The sequence below is a fragment of the Artibeus jamaicensis genome, unplaced genomic scaffold, assembly GCF_021234435.1.
Source record: "Artibeus jamaicensis isolate MK-2021 breed Jamaican fruit bat unplaced genomic scaffold, CSHL_Jam_final contig_469, whole genome shotgun sequence".
NCBI classification, from domain to species: domain Eukaryota; kingdom Metazoa; phylum Chordata; class Mammalia; order Chiroptera; family Phyllostomidae; genus Artibeus; species Artibeus jamaicensis.
This window is the reverse complement of record NW_026521847.1, coordinates 734,466-756,875: the sequence shown is the minus strand read 5'-3', so window position 1 is coordinate 756,875 and position 22,410 is coordinate 734,466. Positions and strand designations below refer to the sequence as shown.

At 49.2% G+C, this 22,410-nt stretch overlaps 2 protein-coding genes across 8 annotated transcripts; both read right to left on the bottom strand.

Moving 5' to 3' along the window:
• Nucleotides 1-5,076: 5,076 nt before the first annotated feature.
• On the bottom strand, nt 5,077-7,990 carry PSORS1C2 (psoriasis susceptibility 1 candidate 2). Of its 3 annotated transcripts, XM_037151447.2 has the most exons (4): nt 7,972-7,990; nt 6,752-6,920; nt 6,389-6,490; nt 5,077-5,779 (listed from the first exon to the last, which is right to left on the bottom strand). In XM_037151447.2, exons 3-4 carry the CDS (start codon nt 6,438-6,440, stop codon nt 5,424-5,426), a joined length of 408 nt encoding a protein of 135 aa, XP_037007342.2. In that variant the 5' UTR covers nt 6,441-6,490; nt 6,752-6,920; nt 7,972-7,990; the 3' UTR covers nt 5,077-5,423. The 3 variants fall into 3 exon arrangements, with proteins under 3 accessions (XP_037007342.2, XP_037007339.2, XP_037007341.2); XM_037151444.2 differs by lacking the exons at nt 6,752-6,920; nt 7,972-7,990 and adding an exon at nt 7,279-7,744; XM_037151446.2 differs by lacking the exon at nt 7,972-7,990 and having other exon boundaries at nt 6,752-6,938.
• Nucleotides 7,991-8,227: 237 nt separating this feature from the next.
• CCHCR1 (coiled-coil alpha-helical rod protein 1) lies at nt 8,228-22,275 on the bottom strand. Of its 5 annotated transcripts, none has more exons than XM_037151440.2 (18): nt 22,134-22,275; nt 21,049-21,163; nt 20,757-20,970; nt 19,247-19,550; nt 15,103-15,266; nt 14,869-15,004; nt 14,624-14,725; nt 14,286-14,435; nt 13,732-13,842; nt 13,509-13,615; nt 11,286-11,398; nt 11,072-11,117; nt 10,789-10,925; nt 10,471-10,659; nt 10,284-10,385; nt 9,182-9,333; nt 8,910-9,078; nt 8,228-8,667 (listed from the first exon to the last, which is right to left on the bottom strand). In XM_037151440.2, the coding sequence occupies exons 2-18, from the start codon at nt 21,062-21,064 to the stop codon at nt 8,555-8,557; spliced, it is 2,325 nt and encodes a 774-aa protein (XP_037007335.2). In that variant the 5' UTR covers nt 21,065-21,163; nt 22,134-22,275; the 3' UTR covers nt 8,228-8,554. The 5 variants fall into 5 exon arrangements, with proteins under 5 accessions (XP_037007335.2, XP_037007336.2, XP_037007337.2 ...); XM_037151441.2 differs by having other exon boundaries at nt 8,231-8,667; nt 8,910-9,036; nt 14,624-14,734; XM_037151437.2 differs by having other exon boundaries at nt 8,234-8,667; nt 14,624-14,734.
• Nucleotides 22,276-22,410: the final 135 nt, after the last annotated feature.

Below are 22,410 nucleotides of genomic sequence, written 5' to 3'. Positions count from 1 at the left end.
CCAATTAACCTTTTTTCTAAACTCCTTACCTACCTTTCTGAATAAAGTGCCCATAAAAAGCCAATATGTGTCTCTACTTATTGGTTCTGGTAGTGATAGGCAGCACAAACACCAACCTTTCCAGTTTCAAAACCCCACTTTTGCCATTTGTCCCCTGTGTGACCTTGCATGACTATACTTCTCCCTGGTCTCTATTTCTCTCTTCTCCAAAATGACGAGTGGGGTCATTGCGCAAATTCAGTGAGCGCTGAATCTATAGGGCATTTGACAACAGTGGTCATGCAGCACACATGCAATAAAAATAACTACTACACCAAAATGAGATTGAGACCACTGACTTTATTCATCCTTGGGTGTAATCGGTACTAATTGGATTTCTGCTAGCTCCCTGGATGGGGAGGAGAAGTATAAAGCATTTATTTACTCCTAAGTGTGCTTGGTTAGGGAAGATAGGATTTTACCAGTAGATGGCTGTGAACTGCTTCATCATTTAACCCTCTGTCTCAGTTTCTGTATTCTTCTTGTCCTGACTTACTAGCCTGTCTCAGGAATATGGATCTGAAAGGAAAGGATGATTTTGCCCAGCAAAATTTTGCAGACAGCAACCTGGGCTCTGAGAACTAAGGTATTGACCCCCTCATATCTGTCAGTCCATTTAGAGAGGGGTGGGGGCAGGCTTGAGTATATACATATTTCCAGGTGCTTCTAGCACTCCCTGCCCCTGGCAAAGTCTCGGCAGCTGGCAAAAGTGACAGCACACTGGGAGTAAGTAGGCACCCATATCAAATAGTGAGGGGTCAGAGAAGAAATGCGCAGAACTGCCTCTGTCCCTTAAGGCTCGAAGGGGTGGACTACCAGGAAATGAATCACAGTCCCAGACACAGCTGCACCTAGAATGCAGTAGCCAATACAGGAGTGAAGGCCAGCGGGTGCATATTCGTCACTGAAGAGAAATCTGATTGGCAGGTGAGAGGAAGGCCACGCTAGGTAACTGGGAACAGCACATATGAGAGCAGAGCTGGGGACGGCCCACGCACTTGCGCGCGCGCGCGCGCGCACACACACACACACACACACACACACGCGCGCGCGCGTTGTGGTGGGTCAGGAGGGGACTGCCCCCCATCCCCCTCTGCCCCTTCGAGGTAGTCCTGCTGCCTGGCAGCCTGTCCTCCCGCTGCTTCCTCCTCCTGAAAGCCTCCCCAGACTGTTCCAGCTTCCTCCCCTTGACTCTCATCAGAACTCACATGTTGACTGCCAAGACTATCACTTTGGTGTTTCCTCATGTAATTATTTAACTATATACATCCCTACTATGTGTGACATTATTATTTAAATTTGCATGTAAATCCTGTCTAACTCAGTTTAATTTTAAGCTTCCTGAGAGTGAGAAATGTATCATTTTACTCTTTATACTCTCCCGGGGCTCCTGGCATTAATGGACATATTAATGGTATAATATAATAACTGAATTGAATGACGACCCCAGACCACTTCAGGGCCTATTAAATTCTTATGTATTCCAAGATTTTTTCTAAACTCTAAACTTATAGGGTTTCTTTTTCTTTCAAAGTGGTCACTTACAGGTTTTGATGGGAGTTACCATATAAACAAACTGGGTCCTAGGGAATGAATTTTAAGGTCTCAAACCCTCAATTACTTTTTTTAGTATAGAAAAATTGGTTTATTCTTTTTTCTGTATTCATTGCTCCTCAAATTTTGATGAACTACATTTTCTTTTTTAAAAATATATTTTATTAATTATGCTATTACATTTATCCCATTATTTCTCCCCTTTATTCCTTTCTGAACTGTACCCTCCCTCCCACCATCATTCCCTCACCTTAGTTCATGTCCATGGGTCATACATATAAGTTCTTTGGCTTCTCTATTTCCTGTACTATTCTTAACCTCCCTCTGTCTATTTTCTACCTACCATTTATGCTACTTATTCTCTGTACCTTTTCCCCCATCCTCCTCCCAGCCCCTCGCTGCTGATAACTCTCTATGTGATCTCCATTTCTGTGACTCTGTTCCTGTTCTAGGTGTTTGCTTAGTTTCTTTTTTGTTTTTGTTTTTTTTTTTTAGGTTCACTTGTTGATAGTTGTGAGTTTGTTGTCATTTTGCTGTTCATAGTTTTGATATTCTTCTTTTTCTTAGATAAGTCCCTTTAACATCTCATACCAGAGCTTGGTGATGATGAACTCCTTCAACTTCACCTTATCTGGGAAGCACTTTATCTGCCCTTCCATTCTACATGATAGCTTTGCTGGATACAGCAATCTCGGATGTAGGTCCTTGCCTTTCTTGCCACTTTGAATACTTCTTTCCAGCCCCTTCTTGCCTGCAAGATCTTTTGAGAAATCAGCTGACAGTCTTATGGGAACTCCTTTGTGGGTAACTGTCTCCTTTTGTCTGGCTTCTTTTAAGATTCACTCCTTATCTTTAATCTTGGGTAACTTAATAATGATGTGCCTTGGTGTTTGCTTCCTTGGGTCCAACTTCTTTGGGACTCTCTGAGCTTCCTGAAAGTCTATTTCCTTTGCCAGATTAAGGAAGTTTTCCTTCATTATGTTTTCAAAAAAGTTTTCAATTCCTTGCTCTTCCTCTTCTCCTTCTGGCATCCCTATGATTCAGATTTTGGAACATTTAAAGTTGTCCCAGAGGTTCCTAAGCCTCTCTTCATTTTTCTGAATTCTTGTTTTTTCATTCTGTTCTGGTCGAATGTTTCAACTAGAACAGCTTTCTTCCTTCTGCTCTAAACCGTTAATTGAGTCCTGGTTTCCTTCCCTTCACTGTTGCTTCCCAGAACTTTATTTCGCTTTTCACAGCCTTTACTTTTTCCTCTATTTTGTGACCATACTCAACCATTTCTGTGAGCATCCTGATTACCAGTGTTTTAAACTCTGCATCTGACAGGTTGGCTCTCTCTTTATTGCTTAGTTCTATTTCTGGAGCTTTGATCTGTTCTTTCATTTGGGCCATATTTCTTTGTTTTGGCACTCCTGGTATGTAGTAAGGGGCAGAGTCTAAGGTATTCACCGGGGCAGGGCAACCCAGGTAGCCACATTGTGTAGCTGTCTATTGGGGGTGGGGGTGTCCTAAGGGAACAATGCCACTTACTCATCTCTCTGCTGGCTTTCAGTCACTTCCTCCACTACCCACAAGCAAATTGGGCCCTTCTGGTGCTGGTTCCCAGCACCAGACCTTGTGGGTCTCTCCAAGGAACTCTCCTGTGAGTCTGGAGAGTTTCTCCTGCTGCCTCAACCCCGACAGATTTTTTCAGTCAGAGATTTTGAGGCTTTATTTTGCCATGCTGGAACCCTGGGTTGTGCAGTCTGTCTCGCTCCCCAGTTTTAACTCCCAGTTTATCTGCACCCAAATGTGGGACCGCCCACTCCGTCAGCCACCACCTTGCTTGGGAGTCCTCTCTATCCCAGCTGCCCTGCTGGTGTGTGGGCCCCTCCTACCAGCCTGAATGAATGTTTCTTTAACTCCTTGTTTGTCAGACTCCCATACGGTTCAATTTTCTGGCGGTTCTGTTTATCTTTTGTTTTTAAATTCATCATCATCCTTCTTTTGGTGTTCAAGGAGGTAAAGTATATCCACCTATGCCTTTATCTTGGCCAGAAATCAAAACCTCAACTTCTTTTGCCCCTCTTCAATCCTCCACCCTGGCCAGTCACTCGGTTGACAGGCCACTTGGATCTCTGGATTCCTGCCCTTTGAAGTTTTCTACTTAAATACTCCCTTAAAGAATTTCAAAAATCTATATGCCCCTCACATTCTTATGTCAATAGTTAACATTTTTCACCATAAGTTTAAATATTGCAAAGGGTATACCGTACAGAGAGTTATAATTACTTGCATACTAAACACATCATTCTTTTCTTTTCAAGATTTTATTTTTAGACTGAGGGGAAGGGGAGGGAGAAAGACAGGGAGAGAAACAACATCCATTGATTGCAGTTTGCAATTCTTGGGAATCATTTCAAACCTGGGCACCACAGGAATCAAACCAACAAACCAGTGACCTTTCAGTTTATGAGAGGACGCCCAACCCCGAACCATACCAGTCAGGGCAAATACATTGCTCTTCTCGATGTAGCAGATGGAACATAACACCACAGCACTTTTATGTTCTTAACACCCTTTTAACAAATGAACAACCCTTGAACCAGCAAACTTAGCTCATTTGTTTTTCTTCTTCAGTTGTTTTCCATTCCACTTCCCCTAGTTGTATCCTAAGGAAATTACTTCATTGTATCTTCTTTTGTATTTTATTGTATCTTTGGAAAGTCCCTATTATCTCTAATAAGTCCTGTATATCTCTGTAACAAAAAATACGTGTGTAAATTGAAATTCGTTTCCTGTGACTGTAAGATTCTAAGTGTTAAAAACAATTATTCTGCAGCGGATTTATAACTATAATAAGACAATTGACCAGAACTACAAAAATATTGACTGTGGTTAAATAGCACAAACTTTTATTTAAAATACATCTCTCATTGAGTTGGCAAGAGCTGATTTCTATTCCCATCAACTTCAGTTTGGTGGCTCCAGGAAGAGCTCTCTGGTCAGGTTCTGGATGGGTGAGAGAGCTCAGACTTTGTCTTATAGAAGGGTGATTTGTTACTGGAGGTGAGTATGAAGGAGAACCAGTTTTCCAGCAGATTTATTTTAGAAAACAGGAACATATATTTATCCTCTTTAGAAAACTGATCCCCTTAAAACTTGGTCCTGTGCACATGCCCCTGAGAATGTTCCCATGTCTCATCAGGGGTACACAAAAAGGATGAGCTATTGAATAGAGACTTGACTTGACTTCTCATTCTTCAAAATTAGGGTCCAGAAATCTGAAAATGTGGGTCTGAACATCCTTGAAACTCTGACAGTTACATTTCCAACCCCCTGCGACTGAGCTCCACATCCTGATGCTTACTGGTAATTCAGGAACTCAGACTACTTCCACATCTCTGTAAGTGTGTGACTGTGAGGAGGGACCTAATCATTGGCAAGAAGCAGCCTAGAAAATATGTGTGTGTGTGTGGGGGGGGGGGGTTCCTTTCTGTTCCTTTCGTGGAAGCACCATTGTCTCCTGAAGGTTCCCAGCAGTAAGCCACCAGGTGGCAGCAGAGAACACAGAGGGGTGAGTGGGGGGTGGGGGGCAGGTCCCAGGAGCCCCAGGGTGGGGAAGAGGAGGTGGAGATGAGATGACTGGACCAAGGTTAGGGTGTATGTTTGTGCTGTCAGAGAAAAGAACAAAGAAATGTGGGGACCAAGTATGGATCTCAGGAGGGGATAGAAAATATCGAGAGTGCACCTTCGGTGTTCAGAATACAATTGAGGGAATGAAGAACGGGAGAACTCAGGGGAATCAGAGGGTAGAGATGGGCGTGGGTGGCTTCTCCCAGAAGATCTGGTTATCTGTACTCTTCCCGGGGTGGATCAAGGTCTGGCTCCTCCTGAGGCTTATGGTCCACCTCAGGGGCAGGTGGCCAGGGTTTTTCTGGAGGCTGGGTTCCTGCTGGCCAGGGATCATCCGGCAGAGGAGTGTGAGGCGGATCAGTTCTAGGAGGCTCAGGTGGCCAGACTCCAGATTCAGGCGGGTCTCTCCCGGGACGACTGGGGCCTGGAGGTGGAGGGTCCTCAAAGACAGGGGGTGTCCCTGGCCAGGGGTCACCAGGGATCGGGGCACCCTGAGGCAATGTTGGAGAACCCTCCTCCTGTCCAACCTCTGCGGGTGGGGGAGAGAGGCGGTTCCCACTGCCTGAGATGCCTATAGAGGAGGAAGAAGAAAGACAAGAGTAGTGAGGGCCAGATCCAAACCCCAGCCAGCTACAGACTCAGGGGACACAGCCTGTCTGGGATGGACCACAGCCTGAGCTGAGCCCACAAACAGACCACAGGAGTAACTCTCAAGAAACTCTCCACACATTTACTTTTCTTAAAATAACATAAAAACTCTATCCTGAGCCATTAACTTGACCTTTAAACTGGGAGGACTCCCAAATAAGCTCTATCCAACCATGGTTGGGTCATCCCATTGGCACAGCCCCTATGCTGGTCTGCAGTCCCCAGACAGTCTACATCTTGGCCCTATATGGCACCTCATGACCTCCCTCCTACTTCACACAGACTTCAGCTCTACACATCTGAATTCAGACCTAAATGGCCACATGGAGCTACCTCCCATCCAGTAAGACATGTACTCCGAGCTACATGCACTTCCCACATCCCTTTAGCTCTTCCCCTCGTGAGAATTTCCAGAGTCTTCTCCATCTCTATGCATACAATTCACCCCCCTCCTTAGTGGTCACTAACCCTCTTCTCACCTTGACCACCCCTATCACCTTAAATTACATCCTGGCCTCAATTCCCAACTCACCTTCAGTGTACAGGCAAAGGATCAGGATCCCCAGTAGTTTCCAGTTGAGCATCTTGGCCGTCTCCTGGCCCCCAAAGTCAGGGGTGGGTTGATCCTGGGTGCCTGGGAATCCCAACAGGCTTTATAAGGGGAGGCAGCAGGGGAGGAAGCCAATTTCTAGGGAGGGACCAGCCCAGTGACACAAAGAATCCCATCAGAACCTAACTGGTCAAACACGTTTGGAAGGCCATAGCTGATGCACAACCTCTGAGGGTTGGCGTCCTCTGAGGTTGGAGTCCCCAGCTCAGGGCCCAGCCAACCCAGCTCTGTGGATGACCTAGACCTTGGTTGCCCCACCTGTTTTCATATCCTGCTCATACACGCCCTGCAGCAATCAGTGCCTGCCTGTCATCTCCATAATCACAGGGACTTCCACCTTTCATTCCTTGAAGCCAGTGGAAGCCAAGGAATGTGAGCAACCAGGAATGGGGAAGCACTGTAATTACAGGGCTGGGGCAGGACCCCTGAGAGTGGGGTAGGCCCCTTTCCACACCTGGGATGAAACCAAGAGAGTCTCAGTTAGCAGAGCCTCCCTGACCCCTACACCCACTTTGTGCCCTCCCCCTGGAGATAGTTCTTTCCTAGAAATTCTACCCTCCCCTGACCCAGGACCCACTCCTGCCTCTCCAGTGGGGGACCTCCGAAGAAATTCACCCAGGAACCACCTGGGCTTGCTGCAGGTGAGGAAAGAAACATGTGGACATCCTCATTCCTCCTCCCCACCTCAGAGCTGTTCCATCAGTCATGGGCCCAGAGCCTCAGGAAAAGGCTGCTTCCGCTGCCGTCACCCCGGCATCTTCCTCCTCCCTCTGAACCCCTCTAGCTTGCTTCTGCTTCTCCAGGCCCCTCGCCCATCCTCGGCTCCAACTCGGCCCATCTTCTCCTGGCCTTCATCCTTTCGGTCTCAGTTGAGGTATCTAAGTCTCTCAGAAATCCTGCTAGAATTTTCTCAGGAAGGACTCCTCTGCCTTCAGGTCTGATGAGCCTCTCAGAAGTAATGTGTCCAAAATAGAACTCACTTCCTCCCCCAGGTCATTCCCCATCTCGTCTCTCTGCAGCAGTAAGTGACACCACAGTCCCTCTGTGGCTCATGTCACCCACACCCACAATGTCCCCCCACAGCCAGCCAATAGGGCTCTTAAAAAGATAAACCGAACTGAGGCTGCTTCCCTGTTTAAAAAGTCCTGAGGGCCCTAGCCCGGTAGCTCAGGTGGTCAGAGTATCACCCCAATAGACTAAGATTGTGGGTTTGATCCTCGGTTAGGGCACAAACCAATGAGTGTGTAAACAGGAACAAGAAGTACCATTCTTCTCTCTCCAAAATCAGTAATAAAATTAAAAAAAAACAAAAAACAAAAAACCTACTGAGGGCTTTCTCTTGACTCAAGCTAAGTGCTCCTGGCCTGCCTTGCAGTGCCCTCCTCTCTTGTGGCCCTGCCCACCCCCTGCAAGAACTCCTCCCAGGGGCAGCAGAACCTGCTGATCCTCTCCACTCAGGTCTCAACACAATGTCCCCTCCTCAGAGGCCCTTCCTGTCCCCTCACCTAATGCCACCCCGGCCCACAGCCAGCTTGTCACATCACTGTTATTTTCTCCTCGTAGCACTTGTGTGAAATGCTCCACTGTTCCTTTAGGCACTTGTCCATCAACTGCCTCAGCACCTGGAGCAGTGAGCTGCCTGTCAAGACCCCACTGGGGACCTTGAGCTAGGACACTGCCTGGCTCAAGATTGCTATTGGATATTTAATCTTCCTCATTCTAGCACTGATATCTTTCAGAGGTAAGGAGTTTTAAAACTAGAAATTAAAGAAAACCTGGAGCTTCTCAGAAAACTTCCCAAGCAACCTAGGAGAGGGGTTTTGAAAAAGGTACCACCTAGAGAAGGAGCTGTGTATGGGAGCACCGCTCACATTTCCCAGAGACAGCTGCTCGGAGAAGTCCTTTATGTTCCCAGAGACAACATGGCCAGGCAATGCTGTGGTCATCTTTATTGAGGCACAGACTTCACAGACACCTTGGTGGCTAGTGTCCCCAAGGGTAGGCCCCACAAACCTCACCCCACTTCTCCATGATCCTACTGGTCCCCCAGGCTCCCCTGAGCTCCCGGGTGTCCCAGCGCCCAACTGGTCAGTGGTGGATGGAAGCAGAAGAGTTTTGGTTGTCTCCTTGAGAAAGAGCCTCCTCTTTGGAAATGGCCTCACTCAGGCCCTGCAGGTCATCGAGCAGGACACAGAGGGATCCTGAGAAAGAAGACCCCAAGGGATAGGAGCTGGACAAGAGAAGGCCATCAAGGTTACGTGCAGAACAAGGCTGCCACAGGGTGGGAGGGTTATGAAGGAGGAGGTTCTCTGGTTCAAGGCGGGCATGGATAGAGGAGGCTGAGGTCCTCCGAGGGTCACAGAGAACAAGGTTCATGCACTCATGTCTGGGGCAGAGGTTCCCGAAGTGCCCCCCATCTCTCCCTTCCTACTTAGACGATTACCCTTTATGGTCTTCCCGGGAGACAGCGCAGCTGCTGAAGATCCAGGTACTGAAGACACTGCCAGCCTCGGGCTGGACTGCACAGACTTCCCCTTATCCAGGGAAGGATGAGCTGCCAACAGCCGCTGCTGCTTGGAACAGGAGAGGAGACCCTCCTGCTGCAAGGTGGCCTGGGAAGGAGAGGGTTAAATGCCACCTAGCAAGGGAAGAACCTCCCCACACTCTCTTCACACCTCTACTCCCCAACCAGCCCCAGGCCTCCACTTCCCCTACCAGCAGGAGGTTCTTGTCCCTCTCCAGCTCTTGCAGGCGCTGGGTCAGCCGAAGTCCCTCCTCCTTCCGGGCCTCTTCCTGCAGGCGCCTAAGCTCCTGGTCCCGCTCCTTTTCCCTGGTGGCTCTGCGCTGGATTTGACGCAGGGAAACCACTATGGGGAACCAGGTCACAGAGGGGACAGGTGTGGGGCAGCCCAGAGGCAGAAAGGCACCAGGAAAACAAGACTTGAGTGATGGGCAGGACCACTGGGTCCCAGCTCTGTGACTCAGTCTCTTTTGCACAGTGGGAGAGGCAGCTGCCGCTCTAAGACCCTATGAGTCTGAACCCACAGCTCCTTCCCACCCCAACCTTCCCAGAGTCCCGTAGGGGAAATCTGGATAGGGACTGGATATTAGATCTTGTGTGATTCACGTTCATTTTCTTAAAGGGTGACAATGGTACTGAGGTTATATAGGAAACTTTCCTCTTTGCATGGAGGTCAACAGTCATGATGTTTGTGATTTAAGTAATTCCCTGGAAATGTATACATCAATATGTGTGTACAGAGAAAGAGCAAGTGTGACAAAAGGCAAATAACCAGCATGGGTGTTCATCACACAATTCTTTTCATTTGCTATGTGTTGGAAATCTTTCCTAATAAAGAGTTGGGAGGTGCCCTGGCTGGTGCAGTTCAGTGGACTGAGCACTGGCCTGTTGCTGGTTCAATTCCCTGTCAGGGCACATGCCTGGGGTCCCTGAATGGGAGTGGTTGCAAGGCAACCAGTGTGTCTCTCCCTCTCTTTCTCCCTTTTTCCCTCTCTTTCTCCCTCCCTCCCTTATTTTTCTCTCGAAAAATAAATAAAATCCTTTAAACACGGGAGAAGAGAGAAACAGTTTGAGGTAACCAATGGTGGGAGATGTCAGATGGCAGTGCCTTTGTTGGGGGGGCGTTACCAGCAGGTGCTCCAGGACAGTCACACACCTGGGTGTTCGCCAGCTAAGAATCCAGCTGTGCCATTCCCTGATAACTTCATCACCTGCATGCTTCCCAGAAAGCTTTACAGGACGTTTCTAAAATAACCTATGTCTCCCCAGGCCCCGGTCCACCCGGTCAAACCTCACCGGCCTTGGCACGCTCCCTCCGAGCGTCGTTCAGCCTCCTTTCTGTTTCTGCGAGCTGTTCCCGCAGCCGGGATTCCACTTCGGCCACCTTCTCTTGCAGAGCTGGAGTGAGAGTACATGTGGGGTATGTCGGGGAGCCGTGGCTCATGGTCCCCCCACACAAAGACCATCTCCTCCCCCGGCACACCTTGCCCATAGATTTCCTGCTGCTGGGTCAGCTCCTGCCGCAGACTGGCAGCCTCCTCCATGCTCTCCTGCTGGCCCTGGCGAGCTGCTTCCAGCTGCAGCCCCACACTGGCCAAGGACTCCTGGGTCTGCCGAAGCTCCTGCTCCAGCTGCTGGGCCACCGAACTCAGTTGCTGCCGCTCCGCCTCCCCTGGAAAGAGGTGGGCTTACTCAGGCCTCTTCATGCCCTAGACCCCAGCTCTTCCCTCCTCCTCTCCACCCCCCAGTGCACCTGACTCAGGCCCATTGTGAAGCTCAGGGACCCCTGGACCAGGTGTACCTTGCTCCCGGGCTCGGCCCACCTCCTGCTGGATGATGTGGGCACTCAGCTGCAGTTCTGCATCCAGGCGATCCCGTTCTTCCCGCAGCTGCTCCAACTCAAGGCTCACATCCTCGGTTGGTGGGGGTGGCAAACAGCTGAGACAGAATGAGGGAAATCACCCACTTGCTTGACCCTTACACCCCCATCCCTCCTCAGTCCTATTGTTTTGGGTCCCGGCAACCAACCATCCTGAAAGCCCCACCACCGTCCTCCAATCCACCTCAAGTGACCCAAACTTCACCTCTCCTGGCGCAGATGAGCAAGGGCCAGTTTTCGAGCCATCAGGCCTGGGGGTGAAAAGGCAGACAGCATCAGAGATGAGTGTGTGGAGGAAAGGGGAGACGAGGAGTAAAGGAAAAAGAGAGGTGCAGACTGATGAGAAGGCAGGAGGAAGGATATGGGCAACAGAGGGCTGGTGGGGCAGGGCCTGGCTGGTCTGGCAGTTGCATACTCACCCCGAATGGTGTGGACCTTGCGGGCAGCATAGCTGACTCGGCTGCTGAGGCTGGGCAGCCGGGCTGCGGCCCGCTCCACCTTGGCCACGGTGTTCTGAAGCCAGGTCTGAAAGCTGGACAAGATACAAGGCCACTGACCCTTCAACCCCACATCATTCACCAAAGAACTTGATCTGCCTCTATCCTGTCCTGCGATGACGGTGGGGGAGTCAGAAAAAAAAAAGCTGCAGCCAAGTTGCATCTGGCTCCTCAGCCAGTAAACAGAACCTGAGAGTTAAGCCCTTTAGTGCTTGCCAGATAAAAATGATGCAGTTGTACCCTGACTGGTTTAGCTCAGTGGATACAATGCAGGCTGCAAACCAAAGGACTGCTGGTTCGACTCCCCGTCAGGGCACATGCCTGGGTTGTGAGCCAGGTCCCCAGTAGGGGATGTGCAAGAGGCAACCACACATTGGTATTTCTCTCTCCTTCCCTCCCCCTGTCTCTAAAAATACAAATAAAACCTTTAAAACAATTATCCAGTTGCTCATACGAAAGCACAGGTATTATTGGTCCCCAAGTCTACAGTAAGCTTTTTCTCTGGGTCCCAGCAATAAAAACAGCCATGAGGTTCACAGGGCACACCTCATCCGGGCCCGGCGGCCACCACACAGTCAAGGTGAAATAAACTCGGTCCCTGTGGAGCTAAGATGAGTGCCCATAGGCTGGCTAATCTCTGGCTGATTTAGACTTTTCCACCTACAGGCTCCTGGGTGCCTCTCCAGTCTGGGGATACTCCTGGTAAATGTCCTGAATAGCCACACTTGGGTGTGTGAACTTATGTGCATTTTTCTAAGGAAAAAAGTCCATGGCTTGCATCAGTTTTCTAAGGGATCCCCTGGCCAAAGACAGCAAACATTAAGTGACTGCGTGTCTACGCATAAGAGATCAGTGAAGGCCGGGTGCATCGCTCCTCCAGCTGGCTGTGCCCCAGGTGAGACCAACACAACCCCCTGGGGCGGGAGGCACAGCACCCAGGCACAGGACTGGAACTTCCCCGGGGAGCCAAGCCTTTACCAACAGAAAAATGAGCAGAAAACAAAGGCTGAAGATCGTATCCCAACAGCAGAGCAGACTTCTTTTACCTGAAAATTCGATCATTCCAACACCTTCTGTAGCTCTCACTAAAGCCATTTTCTGATAATGTCTCCAAGCCATCTAAAGACTATCAAACCTGGCAACAGGCCAAGCTTGGGGTGTTTTATGCCTCGTGGACTTGTTGGCAATTAGTTATTAGCAAGAAGATCCTTTTCAGCAGCGTCCTGGTTCCAAAACAAAACCCTGTCCACACGTCTTTCTGTTCTCCCACAGGTGGCAGCACATGTGATGGACTGAACCCAGGTGGTGCTTCCTTGTAACTAGCCTCTCTAATTCCATGCGTGTTTGAAAACTTTTCTCATTTTTTAAAGTTCAAGTAGTCACCAAGGTACAATCCACCAGAACAGGATAGTGGACAAGGCCCATGCTGCATCACAATTTTGTTACTGGATCCACTAAGAAGGGCTGAGGCAACAGCAAACATTTACAGAGGACAGGTGACAAGCCAAGTAGACTGCCAGGGCTCCATGCAGACCAGGTACCTCAATAGCCAAGGTGAGGAGGGCTCGCACCCAGTACCAAGAAGCTTGTGCTTCTCCTTACAGGTCTTTCTAAAGCTTATATAAGGAGTAGGGATGAAAATGCTGAGGAACTTGGTATGAGACACAGGCTTGCAACCGATTAAGAAGGAAACCATCATACATTTTAGATGGACTATCTGTAAGCCAACAGTGTACAGATTTAAAATAAATAGACAAGTTTCTCCAGCTAATCAGGGCATGCCTGTAAAATTTTAAAGAAAAAGAAAAGACCAAGTACCCACACTCCCCAACCTGGAAAACTGTGAAGGTGGGATACTTCCAGTGCTCTATTTAGCTCAAGCTGTCACTAGACCAAATGCAGGAGGATGCGTTGCCTCACCTCCAGCCAAACATGCGGTGGCAGTCACCAGACCCTGGTGTCAACGTGGACAGGGTTACCCCAGAAAACACAAACACAGGAACTTTACAGGGCTAAATACCTCCAGCTCTGCATCCTCCAGCTGGACAGCTTTCCAGCCATTCTTGCCTGAAGCTCTTAAACTCCAATGTCCCTGGGAGGCAAGAGAAACAGAAACCCTACCTCACCCACCCCCATCCCAGACACCTGCTGACAGTGTTGGCCACAAGCTTCAGCTGCTCTTCAGCCACAGCCAGCTGGTGTTGCCCCCGGCGCCAGGCCTCCTGGGCACGGCTCAGCTCCATATGCAGGACCTAGGAGGGAGGTGATAAAGAACACGAACTCTTCCCTGGGGCCCTGTGTCATGGACCTGGGGTCTCCCAGGCCTCTCTTAGCTCCTGCCTACTGCATAAACGGACCAGACACTGACCTTGGTGCCCATCCGCTCCACCTCCACCTGTGCAGCTTTGTCCTCCAGGGACCGCTGTAGGATGGCTTGTTCCTGACTCTGGGCTGAAGTTCTTTCCTGGAGCTCTGCCACCTGGGGGAGGGGAGGAGACAGGCAGGGCACTGGGAATGAAGGGGCAGGAGCAGGGGCAGAAGTCTCTGATACAAACACCACGTAGGGAGACAAGTAACAGGCTCCTCAGCAGGGAGACTGAGTCCAGATTTCCTTCCAAAAGCATGTCCCACATGCTCATACCTTGAGGATGTGCCCATGCCACCTCCTCAGAGAAGTAGTTCCTCATCATCCTAAGGCTGCCCTCCAGTCTATGCCACCCTTTTCTTCATAGCACACATAATTACTTGACATTACCTAATTGTCTGCTTGCCTACAGTGCCTTCTCCAGAACTTAAGCTCTATCTTTGTTCAGGGCTGTTCCGGCATGTGGCAGCCACTCCATATACTGGCTGTATAAATGCTACCCTGTATGTAAGGAGCAAGTTGGAAGGAAGAACATAGAAAGGAAGGTGCCAAGTGACCTGTCCCTTCAGACGCTGCACACACGCTCCATGCTCCAGCTCCTGGGCCTTCAGCTGCACCATGAGGGCAAATACCTTCTCCCGCCAGCACTTCAGGAGGGACTGGACCTTCCTGGGCAATTCTGCCTCCAGGGAATCTGAAGGCTGAACCTGGGGGACAGAGGAAATGAAGACACTGTGGGCTCCTGGTGGAGCAGAGGAAGGTGATTGCATCTTGGTTTTTCTGTGCTGCCCAAGTAACAGGAGCTACAGCAAGGTGTGTGTGCAGGGAAGGAAACTCTCAGCAGGGTCACACCCACCCCTCCCACCCACAGACAGGCACCCAGTAAGGGGCCTACCTTCCTGGCCAGCTCTTCCTCCTGCATGGACAAGATGTGGGTGAGGCTTTGCACACGCACCTTCAGCAGCTCCACTGTCGAGTGCAGGCTGTCCCGGTCCTCCTGCAAGTGCTGCCAGTGGGACAGGGCAGAGAGTGGCCTCTCTGTACCCCTTCTCTCCTGGGGTACCCCTTCCAGGCCCTGAGGCCTCCCAACCCACCCCTGCGCCATCCTGGGCCCTGCACAGATTCACCCTGCACTCTCACCTGCACAGTCTCTAAGAGGTCCTGTCGCTCTGACTCCCACATCTGGCTGTGGACCTCAGGGGGAACTTGTTCCCCTACATATCTCCTTAGGTTCTCAACCAAGGTCACCTGAACCTCCAAGTCTTCTTGGGTCTTGCTAGGATTAGGGTAGGAATAGGGAAGCCATCAGTGGGGCACCTTGGAGACCTGCCCCACCCACCAACTGCTGCACCCACCTTGGGCCGATCCACTTACCTCAGCTGCTTCCGCAGCAGCTCAGCCTCCTTCTGGGCCATAGCTAATTCCTTGGCTTCCACTGCCCTCCTGGTTTCCAAACTGTTCAGAGACTTCTCCAAGCCCTCAGTTTTGTTGGTTAGACTGGAAAGAGCCTCCTGGCGAGCCCGTGTTAAGGAGGACAGCTGCAGAGAGAGTAGGCTCAGCAGGGCCAGCTCACCTCCACATCTGGGCTTTCCACATCTCCCCAGACTTTGGCCTTGTTGCCTCCCATTTCTGTGACTTTAGACAACAGCCCAACACATTGCCCACTGCTGCACAGGAAATAGACTGTCCCTGGAGCCTCAATTCCCCATCACACTCCAACTCATCAGCAGTTCCTGTTAGGTCTTCCCCTCAGTCCTATCTTCACTTCTCTATGCCTCCTGTCACCAATCTGAGGTAGACCACCCTCATCTCTGGCCTGGACCACAGCAACAATCTCCTGACCAGTCTTTCAAAACCCCCAGTGGCTCATCATGGCATTCCAAGCAAAAACTAGATTCTTTCCTCAGTCTGTGAAGCCCCCCGTGCCTTGGCCTCTGCCCACTTCTGTGAGCCCATCTGCTATTCTTCTAATTCTACACATCACCTCCTTAGGAAGGCCTCCCAGGACCTTCCAATCCCAACCCACCACTGCTCAGTCCTGCCACCTGTTCTTGTCCTTCCAGCACTTGTCATCTGAGATGACCTTGCTATCTGCCACAGCCCAATTGAAAAAAAGCTCTAGGAAGGTAGAAGTTGCATCCTTTTCTTGTTGCACTTCTCAGTGGCATAAGGGTCACTGAGAGAGTTGTGGACAAACAGGAGAGGGAATACAGCTGCCCTTATCTCCAGTCTGTGCCCTTCCCCCTATTTCAACAGCACAGTCAGAGTGACCTTTTTGAACATAAATGACAAATCTGATCATGCTACTTCCGTTTTAAACCTTTTGCTGGTTTCTCATTGTTCTTACAATAAACCTCTGAATGGACCCCCAAGGCCTTGCAGGCTGTGCCACCATCCAGAGCCCCTCAGCTCCTGTACTCAAGCCCCTCTGGCCACCTCCTGTCCCACGTGCTGCCTGGCATCACATCAGCTCCCATTTGCCAACCCACATGTCTCACCAGCCAACATCTATTCAGCACTAATGTCAACTTTTTTTAAAGTATATTTTACTCATTATGCTATTACAGTTGTCCCATTTTTTCCTCTCCTTTATCTCTCTCCGTCCTGCACTATCCCTCCCTCCAGCATTCCCCCCTTAACTAGTTCATGTCCACGGGCCGTACATGTAAGTTTTTTGGTTTGTATTTCCTGTACTATTCTTAATCTCCCTCTATTTTCTACCTACCATTTATGCTACTTATTCTCTGTACCTTTTCCCCCATCCTCCTTCCTATTGATAACTCTCCATGTGACCTCCATTTCTGTGACTCTGTTCCTGTTCTAGGTGTTTGCTTAGTTTGTTGTTTTTCAGATTCACTTGTTGATAGTTGTGAGTTTGTTGTCATTTTGCTGTTCATAGTTTTGATATTCTTTTTTCTTAGATAAGTCGCTTTAACATCCCGTACCAGAGCTTGGTGATGATGAACTCCTTCAACTTCACCTTATCTGGGAAGCACTTTATCTGCCCTTCCATTCTACATGATAGCTTTGCTGGATACAGCAATCTCGGATGTAGGTCCTTGCCTTTCTTGCCACTTTGAATACTTCTTTCCAGCCCCTTCTTGCCTGCAAGATCTTTTGAGAAATCAGCTGACAGTCTTATGGGAACTCCTTTGTGGCTAACCGTCTCCTTTTGTCTGGCTTCTTTTAAGATTCTCTCCTTATCTTTAATCTTGGGTAACTTAATAATGATGTGCCTTGGTGTTTGCTTCCATGGGTCCAACTTCTTTGGGACTCTCTGAGCTTCCTGAACTTCCTGAAAGTCTATTTCCTTTGCCAGATTAAGGAAGTTTTCCTTCATTATGTTTTCAAAAAAGTTTTCAATTCCTTGCTCTTCCTCTTCTCCTTCTGGCATCCCTATGATTCAGATTTTGGAACATTTAAAGTTGTCCCAGAGGTTCCTAAGCCTCTCTTCATTTTTCTGAATTCTTGTTTTTTCATTCTGTTCTGGTCGAATGTTTCAACTAGAACAGTTTTCTTCCTTTTGCTCTAAACCGTTAATTTTGAGTCCTGGTTTCCTTCCCTTCACTGTTGCTTCCCTGTACATTTTCCTTTATTTCACTTTTCACAGCCTTTACTTTTTCCTCTATTTTATGACCACACTCAACCATTTCTGTGAGCATCCTGATTACCAGTGTTTTAAACTCTGCATCTGACAGGTTGGCTATCTCTTGATTGCTTAGTTCTATTTCTGGAGCTTTGATCTGTTCTTTCATTTGGGCCATACTTCTTTGTTTTGGCACTCCTGGTATATAGTAAGGGGCAGAGTCTTAGGTATTCACCGGGGCAGGGCAACCCACTTTGGTGCTTGGTGGCACTGTGTGTGGGGGAGGAGTCAGAGAGGCACAATGCTGCTTGCTTGGCTCTCACCTCTTTCAGTCACTTCCCTGATACCCACAAGAGAACTGGGCCCTTCTGGTGCTGATTCCTGGGTGGATGGGTTTGTGTGCGTTCTAGGGCCTCATGGGTCCCTCTGAGACTCTCCTGTGAGACTGAGAGTTTCTCCTGACACCACAACCCCCAGATTTTTACAGGCAGTGATTTTGAGGCTTTATTTCCCCACGCTGGAACCCGCGGTTGCATGGTCCACCTCACTCCCCAGTTGTTCCTCCCAATATCCGCATGTGAATATGGGACCCTCGGTCTGCCAGCTGCCACCTTGCTAGGTGTCTTTCTCCATACCAGCCGCCTGTCTCCACCCCTTCTACCAGTCTGGATGAATGTTTCTTTAACTTCTTGGTTCTCGGACTTCCATACAGTTCAATTTTCTAGCAGTTCTGATTGTTTTTCATTTTTAAATTGGTTGTTGTCCTTCTTTTGGCTGTGCAAGAAGCAAAGCCTTTGTACCTATGCCTCTACCTTGGCCATATTAAGCTTCTTTTATGAATGTACAGGCCAGTTATATTTTTCTTTGAACTATCTCCTTTGTTCATTTTCTGACTAGATTGCTGACTTCCCCTTACCAATTTCTAGGCACACATTATATAGTTGGGATATTAGCCTTTTCCTGTGCTATGAGCTATATTCTTCCCTAGTTTGTCGTTTATCCTATTTTTATTTTATCATTCCTAAGTTTAGTATTGTAAAGTCAACATACCAATCTTTTCTCTAGTGGCTCTGGACTTTGATTCATATGCAAAGACCTTCCCCATTTGAAGGTACAAAGAATTCATCCAGGTTTTCTTCCATTATCTTTACGGTTTCATTTCTCAACATGTTGATGGTGACCTTCCTAACTCCCCTACCAGCTCAAGACTCCTTTGTCCTTCTTCTAAGCACTTCTCCCAGTTGCAGGTAATTAGTTAGGATTAAATCCATGTTGAATGTGTGTTCCCCCTAGGCTGTCAGCTACACTCAGAAGGGCAGAGATTCACTGATGCACTCAGTAGAGGCCTGGCTCCTACCTTAGGGATGGAAAAGTAAGTTCCCCAGGCCACCTTAGGACCACTTTTCCCAAGAGCTCCCTGATGAATTGAGTACCCAGAGCAAAATAGGAAAACAGACTACTTTCTACTAGTAGCAAGGGGAAGGAGGGTTTCAGGTAGTTGAGTCCTAAGAGCAAGAGTAATCTGAGGCCCTGGCTGGTATGGCTCAGTGGATTGAGTGCTGGCCTGCAAACCAAAGGGTCACCAGTTTGATTCCCAGTCAGGGCACACACTTGGGTTGCAAGCCAAGTCCCCAGCAGGGGCATGCAAGAGGCAACCACATGTTGATGTTTCTCTCCCTCTCTCCTTCCCTTCCCTTCTCTCTAAAAATAAACTTAAAAATCTTTAAAACAACAAACAAAAAAGTGCAATCTGAGTAAGACCAAAATACTAAGGTCTCCCTCCATTCAGGTCATGTTTCCTTTGCCTTCTCCCAAAATTTTCTCATCACTCCACTGCTCATGGGGGGCTTTTCTTCAACATGTGCCCTCTGCAGGGAAGCCACTGCCCAGTTCCCCACTGTGAAGCCAAGCCCTTTCTACTGTCACATCCACCTGCTCCTTGTGCAGCCTTTGAACTTCCTCCAGCTGCCGCTGGTTCTCCTCTTCCAGGTTCTTCCGGACAACCTCAGCCCCAGTCAAGGCAGCACGCAGGCCCTCGGCCTCGGCTCGACCAGCCTTCTCTGCCCGTGCCAGAGCCTCCAGCTCCACAGCCTGGGCCTCCAGCCTCATCTTCTGCTGCAGTGAGGTCTCCCGCAGGACCCGGACCTCCTCCTCGAACCGCCGCAGCTCCTGCAGCTGCCGAGAGATCAGCTCAGCTTGCTGCCTCAAGGCCTGTGACCCCTGTAGCTCCACGGACCTTGAAAGACAGGTTAGCACAGGTAAGACCTGTCTCTGGTACTGGTAAGGTGGCCATGGGCATGATAGAGACAGAGATAAAGTTGGGCCATGGGGATCTCTGCATTTACATCACCAATGTCATTCCGCAAGGCTCCACTAATCATGTTAGGCCTGGTGTCTGGGCTCACACAACCTAAAGGCTGGCTGAGATCATGAAACATGGCTCTCTAGAGAGCTACGTATAGACTAATGTCTTAACAACCAATGTGCCAATCATTAGGTCACACATTCTAAAATGAAGAGGTTAGAAGTATATGCAGAGACTTTGAATCTGATTTAAGGGCAAGGAGAAGTTGAGGAGAAGTGGAGAAAGAAAGCTCATGGCTTCCAGTATACAGCTAGGCCAGGTACGAGAAGAAAGCATTTATGGAGTGTTAGGTATACTATATGAGGGGTCTGGGAGGACATTACGTCAATAAATTACATAGTTCCAACCTTTAGAAAACAGTCTACTTACTAGTGTCACATAAAGTTTAAAGCAGCTAATAACACAGCTCTTGAAACAGCTCCTTCAGCTCCCTCACTGAGGCCCAGAACCATTGGATTTTTAAAGAAGGGAACTGTAGCCTGCATAAAGTAATTGACTGGCCAAAGGACCTGTAGTTGGCAGCCAAACTAGAAACAGTCTGTCTCCTGACACCTGCTCCAGTGCGCCCCTTCTGTCACCACAACCCTTCCTCCCTGATGGAGTCCAGGGTAGATCCATTCACAATACCACTCTACGGCACAATGACACAATGACATGCCACTACGTCAGAGAAAAGACACACAGGAAACACCAAGAATAAGAAGTTTTACAGACAACATATCAACAAACAGCACAGCCAGCACCAATAGCATGTACACAGAATGAGTCCGCACTAGTACAGGACATGATTCTAGTTTGAATGTCTTCATCTTGCCTTGTTATGATGGGCCTGTCTCTTCCCTTAGGATTTTAAATTCCTTGATATCAGGATTTCTCCTATTTGTTTTTGGTTTTTTAATCTCCATCCCTAGAGTCTAGCATGCTCTTATTATCATTTATGCATTGTAGGCACCAATAGTTACTATGGAAAAATGAATAAACTATGGGACTATGGTCTGAAATCGGGTAGGGAATCTATTCCAGTAAAGAAGGGTCACTGGCAAGCAAGCCTGAGAAAACAGTGACAATGGACCCTACCTGCCTCTCTGCCCTGGTTGCTGCCCATCACCAGAAACATCCTGTTCCCACATGATCACTTGAGGTCTTTGGTTGTCGGGCCGCCTCTCTGAGACTTCATGATGGGCCAGGGGTTGGACCAGAGGAATGTCTAAGACCCAGTTGGGAGCCATTCTTGGCAAGGTTGGAAGGGGCCGAGCTTGGAAGTGGGATGGGGGAATGAGCCCAGTGGAACCTGAGGAATCATAAGGAAAACATTGGTCACTTTCCCAGTAACAGAAAATCACCAGTCCCCTTGCCACGTCCCACTGACCTGAACGTTGAAACATCTCCACATTATCTGAAGTCTCTAGATTCTGTGTCCAGCCATCTATGTTCCCCTGGACAACAGGAGAAACAAGGGCACTGCAGTTCAATTTTCAGGTCACCTTCCAAAGAGAACGCCCCTAAAGTTAATAAAGTCATAATCCTCAAATAACAAGTCCACCAGATTCTAAATTCTTCTTTTCCTACTTCCAGAAAGAAGTAGTAAATACCCAAAGATCACTTGCTTGACCCAACCTGGTTCCTGATAGAACCATGGCAATAACCATGAGGTGGGAGGGAATTCACTGAGACAGGCTGAGAGGGCGCTGTTAGGCTTTACTCCAACCTTCAGTGTCTGGGCAATGCATTTATCCTCCTCCTCAAGTTTCTACAGTCTCTGCCATTCCTGGTCACAGGTAATAAAAGAGATACGCAGTGCAGCAGCTGTGAGCCCAGTCTCTAGAGCCCCCTTCACGTCTTGGGGAAGCCCATCTACGCACCACCCAGCCAGGATCCCTGGGTCACTCCTTACTAAAGCACTGGCCTAAGACCTTGCCCCAGATGGACAAGGTCCCATGTCGGGCAGGATGGCTGCCCCAGGACCCTTGGGAATCCAGGAAGCCTAGATCCCTGGGCAGAAAAGCCAGCTTCCTGCCGTCTCTTCCAAACTCCTCCAGCAACTTCCTCTCAGTTTCTGTCTACTATCTGTTCAGCTTCCATTCCTGTCGCCCATATCCCTCTCTCCAGAAGGTTCTTCAAGGTCTCCCACTCTTCCACCCAAATTCACCTATCTCCCCCAATCTGGGATCCCTCTCTCGCTACAACCTAATCTGCTTTTTTCTCTGGCATTACCCTGTTCTCTCATTCTCACCCTCATCTCGGCTCAACAGCATGCACTCGCCTCCCTGCACTCAAGCAGTTCTCAACCCTCCACTCCCAGGACAGACTCTGAGCTCTAAAGCTGTTCGGACCACCTAGTCAGTTCCTTCGCCTGGCCCCATCCCCTCTTCCACTATGAACCCCGGAACCCACTCCTGAACCCCTTCTAAGTCCCTTACCGCCCCAACCGGCGCCTCCCAAATGCCCCCTCACCGAGCACGAGAGCCCTCTAGGCCCTTCGGTCACACCCCTAACACCTCGCCCCAGGCGGGTCTCCGCCTCTAACTGCGCTTCGGCAGTGATGCCCCGGTGACGGGCGTCTACAAAGTCGGGTTTCACCCCGGAAGGGGGAGGGGCAGAGGTGCACGCAGGCGCAGTAGTGTCCAAAGCAGTCCCCCAGTTACTGCATTTGGTATCTCCGCGCCCTGGTGGCTCCTCCCAACTCGGGGAACCCGGGAAAACTTGTTAACTAATCAGAGAAGGTGGAAAG